This window comes from Octopus bimaculoides, chromosome 14 (genome assembly GCF_001194135.2).
Source record: "Octopus bimaculoides isolate UCB-OBI-ISO-001 chromosome 14, ASM119413v2, whole genome shotgun sequence".
NCBI classification, from domain to species: domain Eukaryota; kingdom Metazoa; phylum Mollusca; class Cephalopoda; order Octopoda; family Octopodidae; genus Octopus; species Octopus bimaculoides.
The window spans coordinates 29920130-29926260 of NC_068994.1; the positions used below are offsets into that span (position 1 = coordinate 29920130).

Below are 6131 nucleotides of genomic sequence, written 5' to 3' on the forward strand. Positions count from 1 at the left end.
GTGCGGGTGGCACATAAAAGACACCATTTCGAGCGTGGCCGTTTTCGTGCGGGTGACACGTAAAAGCACCCACTACACTCTCTGAGTGGTTGGCGTTAGGAAGGGCATCCAGCTGTAGAAACTCTGCCAAATTAGACTGGAGCCTGGTGTTGCCATCCGGTTTCACCAGTCCTCAGTCAAATCGTCCAACCCATGCTAGCATGGAAAGCGGACGTTAAACGATGATGATGATGATGATGCAAGCGGTGTCTTTGTTTCCAATATTCTGGAAATATTACTTACTTTAAAACAAGTGAGTGTTGACAACATGGAAGGACATTCAGCTGTAGAAAATCCACCTGGATGAAAATTTCTTCCAAAACATGCAGCATGGAAAAGTTGATGTTAAAATGATGATGATGATGATAGTGACAATGACATTGTTGTTGACAATGATGACAACAGCAATGACGATGATATAAACGATGATTGATATAAAATACTTGCCTTCATGTTAACCATCAAGCCTTAACAAAAGGCTTTAGGCAGAAAACTATGAGCTGTTCCACTGAGGGAAGATTTTTGGAACACTTACATGTTTGTGTTGATACACAACCATTCCCAGTGGCATGATGACAAAGCTTTTTGAGGATTGAGCTTAATGTTTCAATAATAACTGATACAACTTTTACTTTGGCTACTTAGCATCCCCACATTCTTGATATGTTTGCTTTTAAACCTGCATCTTTAATTTTTTCTACTTCTTTGTCTGAAAGAATTACAACATCTAATATAAGTTATTCTCTCTTTTTTTTAATATCACTTATAATGATATTTGGTCTGTGATATTCAATTGTCCTATCTATCTCAATGCCAAAATCCCTTAGAGTTTTTGGTTTTACAAGGTTCATTTGGAGCCTCTTCTGGTACATGCTTGCTCATTATCATTAATATTATCATTATTTAGGCAATGAGCTGGCAGAATCATTAGCATCCCAGGTGGAAGGCTTAGCAACATTTTGTCCATCTTTACATTCAAAGGTTGACTTCGCCTTTCGTCATTTTGGGGTTGATAAGATAAGTACCAATTGAATGCTGGAGTCAGTGTAATCAACTATCTCCCTCCCAAAAAGTTTTAAGCCTTGTGCCTATAGTAGAAAGAATTATTATTATTATTATTATTATTATTATTATTATTATTATTATTATATACACTACAGATTAGACTGTTGGAAAAGAAAAAAAATCCTAACATCGGACTACAACAAGTAACCTTAGATGCCAAGAACCCTCCTAAGTTTCCTTGCTACCCCTAATAACACTGTTTTCTGGAGCTGTACTAAACTGGGTTTTATGCCTATTTCCTCTATCCATCTGTTCAAATCTTTAGAGAAAGTTTCCAATGCACCTATAACTATTATGATACATTTTACCCACACATTCCATAGTCTCTGTAATTCAATGGCTAGGTCCTGGTACTTTGCTATTTTTTCTATATCTCTCATATTGATTTTTTCATCATTTGGGACTAAAGTCAATTATCTGGCATTTTCTATTCTCTTTATCTTCTACTACTAAATCAGACACCTGAGTAGAGATCCATTTCTTCGTGCTAAAGCTGATTAATTCTCTTATGTTGTCTGCTATACTAAATATACTCAAACATTCACTTATCCATGAATATGGGATCATGTCACTCACATGCTATTATTAGATTTTTTCTTTCTAGTTTTTACTTCATTTAGAACTGCTTTGTCTATTTATAATAGATCATGTGTTCCTCTTGCCTTTTTCCTGTAACCTTTCTGTTCTTCTGGCAGTAAATTCTGGTTGTCAAGCTGCTCATAAATGCTTTCTGAAAGCATTTCTGTTAACTGTTTCCACTCTAATGGTATGCAAGTAATTGGTCTATAGTCGCTAGCTGTACAGCCTTTGCTCTTATCTTTCATAATGAGTTTGTCTTCCCTCTAGTCATCCAATCTGGTATTATTCCTCCATTAAGGCAATCCTGAATTCATTCCCTCAGCCTCCCATGTAAACTACTAAATCTGGTCCTGGCCCTTCTAGTTCAGCATTGTTCCTAACACTTTACTCATTAATGCACTAGTTAGTCTTAGATCTCGCTGCTTCTCACTCACTACTTCTTTCCATACTTTCTTTAACAATACTGCATCTCTATTACCATTGCCTGGCTTATCCCAAATATTAGTCCAGAACTTTCTAGCTTCTGTTGCATTAGGTTTCTTATCTCCAGTACTTCATTCTCCACTATTTATTTGGTTATAAAATCTCCTCTGGTCTGTCTCAAATAATCTATTCTGTTGATACTGAACTATTCTTTTCTGATATCTGGAGAGCTTGCCTACTATTGCTATGATATGTTGTTTCAACTCTTCTATTACTGTCCCAAATCCTTTCTCTTTGACTGAGTATCTTTTCTCTAGAGAAGATTTGTATCTTGTGTTTCCTAACTTGTTCAGTTTCCCGACTTCTATTCTACTCAGATTTTGTCTTAAAGTCTTCACTTTATTTTGTAGCCTCTTTTTCCCCATTTGCTCTTTTTTAATCTTTCCTTGTGATATATCTAATCTTCTAGTGACTACTGCCCCTCCTGCACAGATCAGTAAGTTAGCATCTCCTATATTTTAATATCTATCCTACTGATAACTGAATCTACTTTCCTAGTCATATCTAGCAGCTTTCTTCTGTTGATGCCCTTTAATGCTGGCAATCTTTTTCTTACTTCTTTACTCATTACTTCTTGCAATTCATCTAAAATCTTCTGATCTTCCTCACTTAAATTCCTTAAGTCACTGGTGCCAGTTGTCCCTTCTTTATTGGTAGCACTATTATTATTTTTTCCCTTAGATTCTTCTTTGGTTCGAGTTGTATCTCTTATGCTGCTGTTTGTCTTTCCCACTGCCTGGTCTTTCTTTTCCAGTTTTCCTGGGACCTCTTCTACCTCCATTTCTGTCATCCACTTTCTTCTCCTAATAATATTAGCTTGATCAACTAATCTCTACTCAGTCACTTTAAACATACCCTTCTCTACCCAAAGTGTTAACATCCGTTTTCTATAGCCCCCTTTTTTAGGTTCACTTTCTAAGTAGCACTGCATCACTATCCTGCTTCCTTCGCTTGTCCACTTTCTCCTCCTTGCTCTATTATCTGCTGATGCTGTATTCGGATAACAGCTGTGGTCATTCTGCATCTTTACTCATCCACTGCCAAGTGAGAGGCCTTCCCTTAAAGGTCCAGCTTCATTTTCCCTGTTACAACCAGAATTTCTTCGGAAGCACCTGTCTCTCATAAACTGAGGTAAGGTAACGTTCGTCACCATGGTAATCACCACTATTATTTTCCAACATCTGATTGTAACTTTCTGTTGCATCATTTGTTGCACCTTTGTGCTGGTAGGGTGACATGTGCTGCATTTTATTATTATTATTATTATTATTATTATTATTATCATTATTATTATTATTATTAACTAATTTTTGTTAAATCATTCTTGTATTTCAGAGTCCACCATACAATTCTCACTTCTTCATGAATAATTCATTATTTCCTGCAACAACTCGAGATTTCCATTGATGTAGAAAATCTAAAGCTTATATATACATATATACTTTAAAAAGATGCGTTTCTGCTTTGAATTTTAACCAAATATGGGTTCTTTAGCCCTGAGTGGGTTCAATGGTAACCACTCTCCATCAGTAGCATCTCAACTGCTGAAGAAATACACATTCTCAACCAGTTTTCCCTAATGACTTCCACCTGGAACAATCACCATGGGCCTTTAGTTTAGAGAAGTGCAGCACAAAAGATAACAATATGTCTCAGCAAACATATATTCAAGATTTATCATCCAGTATAAATAGTTCGGTGACTAGTCAGAATTCTTCTACACCTGTCAACAGCACAGATAACAGTTTATGCACAAAAAACCTCCAGTTAATGCCATCACTTCAACTTCTACAGCAAGACCAAAAATCAAAAACTTCCATTTCTGATCAACTTAGTTACAAAAACAACATGATTTGCCATGTCAGTGGATACCAGGCCAACAATATCAGGACCACTGTTTCAAAATCACTTAATATTCCTAATGTGAGGTGTCAGAGAAATCATGAAGAACATTCTCAATCTGATAAAGATAGGTGTACTGCTGCTGGCCAGGATTTTGAGTCCCAACGATTTCACTGCTCGGTGTGCAATAAAAGTTATGCACGATCTAATCAACTGGTATGCCACAACAGGGTCCACACAGGAGAAAAACCTTATGCCTGCGATGTTTGCGAAAAAAAATTCACTCGGTCAGATCAGCTGAAATACCACAAACGCACCCACAGTGGAGAAAAACCTTACCAATGTACATTTTGCACAAAAAGTTTTGCACGTTCAGACAAACTGAAATGCCACATTCGTGTTCACACTGGTGAGAAACCATATCAGTGCAGAATCTGTGAAAAGCAGTTTGCTCGCTCTGACAAACTACGAGCCCATGATCGCATACATACTGGTGAGAAACCCTATCATTGTGACCTTTGTCCAAAAATGTTTGCTCAGTCTGATAAGCTACGATGTCACAGACGTATCCATACAGGTGAGAAACCTTACCAATGCACTGAATGTGGGAAGCAGTTCTCCCGCTCTGACAAACTTGTCCAGCACAAACGAATTCACACCGGGGAAAGACCTTTTCACTGTAATATTTGCTCAAAACAGTTTCTCCGTTCTGACAAAATGCAGTTACACCGGAAAACTCATTTTGTTGCACCATCAACAGTTTTGTTATCAAAGGTTACTGGAAAACAACAGGGTCCAAAATTGAACAACCACACAGAACCTCATCCCACAATCAGTCCAACATTAACCAACGATGATGTCATCTGCATTGATGACACTGAACTGGCTGTCCTTAACAACAAAAATTTAAAGGAATACATACCTAATAACCCCTATTTCTGGCCGGCAGTCAACTGAGGAAAGAATATAAACCCCCTTTAACCCCGCCTTCTGACCTACAATCAATTACAGTTGTTGCTCAAGAAAAATGATATCTGTGATTTCACATCCAGGCAGGACTACAAACTGTATCATTATCTTGGTTTGCATAAACAATACTATTATTCCCTACTACTTTCAAACTTGGATCCATCACATTTGCTCTTGTAGTAGTTTCCAAAGATACCATTTGCTACTCTTTGAAGATAACTTCTTCTACCACTATGTTATTAACAATCCAAAGATAGGAGCTACTGCGTAACCACTTGACCTGTTAAAAATAACGGCCAAATCATCAAATCACACACAAATAACTCAGAAAAAAATGGAAGGATGCATAGTAACCACATACTCTATAATACTTTCACTATTTCATGGACCTTCAATTTTTATTGCATTTCTGACTGTGCTGAATCTAACTTCAATGGCAATCTTTTATTTTGATTCTATTTAGGGAATAATCTCACCACCATCATCATCCTCATGGCAACAGAGACTCTTCAGGGGTCTACCTAATCAAGGCAGAGTCAAGACTACAAAAAATCTGATTATGACAGACACCTCAAAAATTTACTCAATCAGGGCTGAATTAAAGCTAGACAATTGCCACACTTTCATGTCCCCTTCTGTTTCCTGCCATTAGAGCCAGATTCCTCTCTCTCTCTCTCTCTCTCTGATACACTTCTACCCAATGACAGCCTGCTTCAAAATAATAAACTTCCTTCTCATTCAAAATATTCATGTTTCTCTTCTGAAATGTGTGTGTGTGTGTGTGTTGTTATATTTGGGGATGATCAGATTTTTGCCAATTAACCACACACACACCATAGGACTATATACTTAGTCTTTACTTCATATATATCATCATCATCATCATCATCATCGTTTAACGTCCGCTTTCCATGCTAGCATGGGTTGGACGATTTGACTGAGGACTGGTGCAACCGGATGGCTACACCAGGCTCCAATCTAATTTGGCAGAGTTTCTACAGCTGGATGCCCTTCCTAACGCCAACCACTCAGAGAGTGTAATGGGTGCTTTTACATGTCACCCGCACGAAAACGGCCACGCTCGAAATGGTGTCTTTTATGTGCCACCCGCACAAAAGCCAGTCCAGGGGCACTGGCAACGATCTGGCTCGAAA

The 6131-nt window shown here is 37.8% G+C and overlaps 1 protein-coding gene across 3 annotated transcripts in view; it reads left to right on the forward strand.

Annotated features, from left to right (window-relative positions):
• LOC106873125 (zinc finger protein 180) overlaps nt 1-5723 on the forward strand; it is a 10677-nt gene extending 4954 nt beyond the window's left edge. For all 3 annotated transcript variants that reach the window (XM_014920352.2, XM_052972803.1, XM_052972804.1), the window contains exon 2: nt 3502-5723. In XM_014920352.2, coding sequence (XP_014775838.2) covers nt 3814-4965 — 1152 coding nt within the window. In that variant the 5' untranslated portion in view covers nt 3502-3813 and the 3' untranslated portion in view covers nt 4966-5723. The remainder of the gene's footprint in view (nt 1-3501) is intronic.
• The last annotated feature ends 408 nt before the right edge of the window (nt 5724-6131 follow it).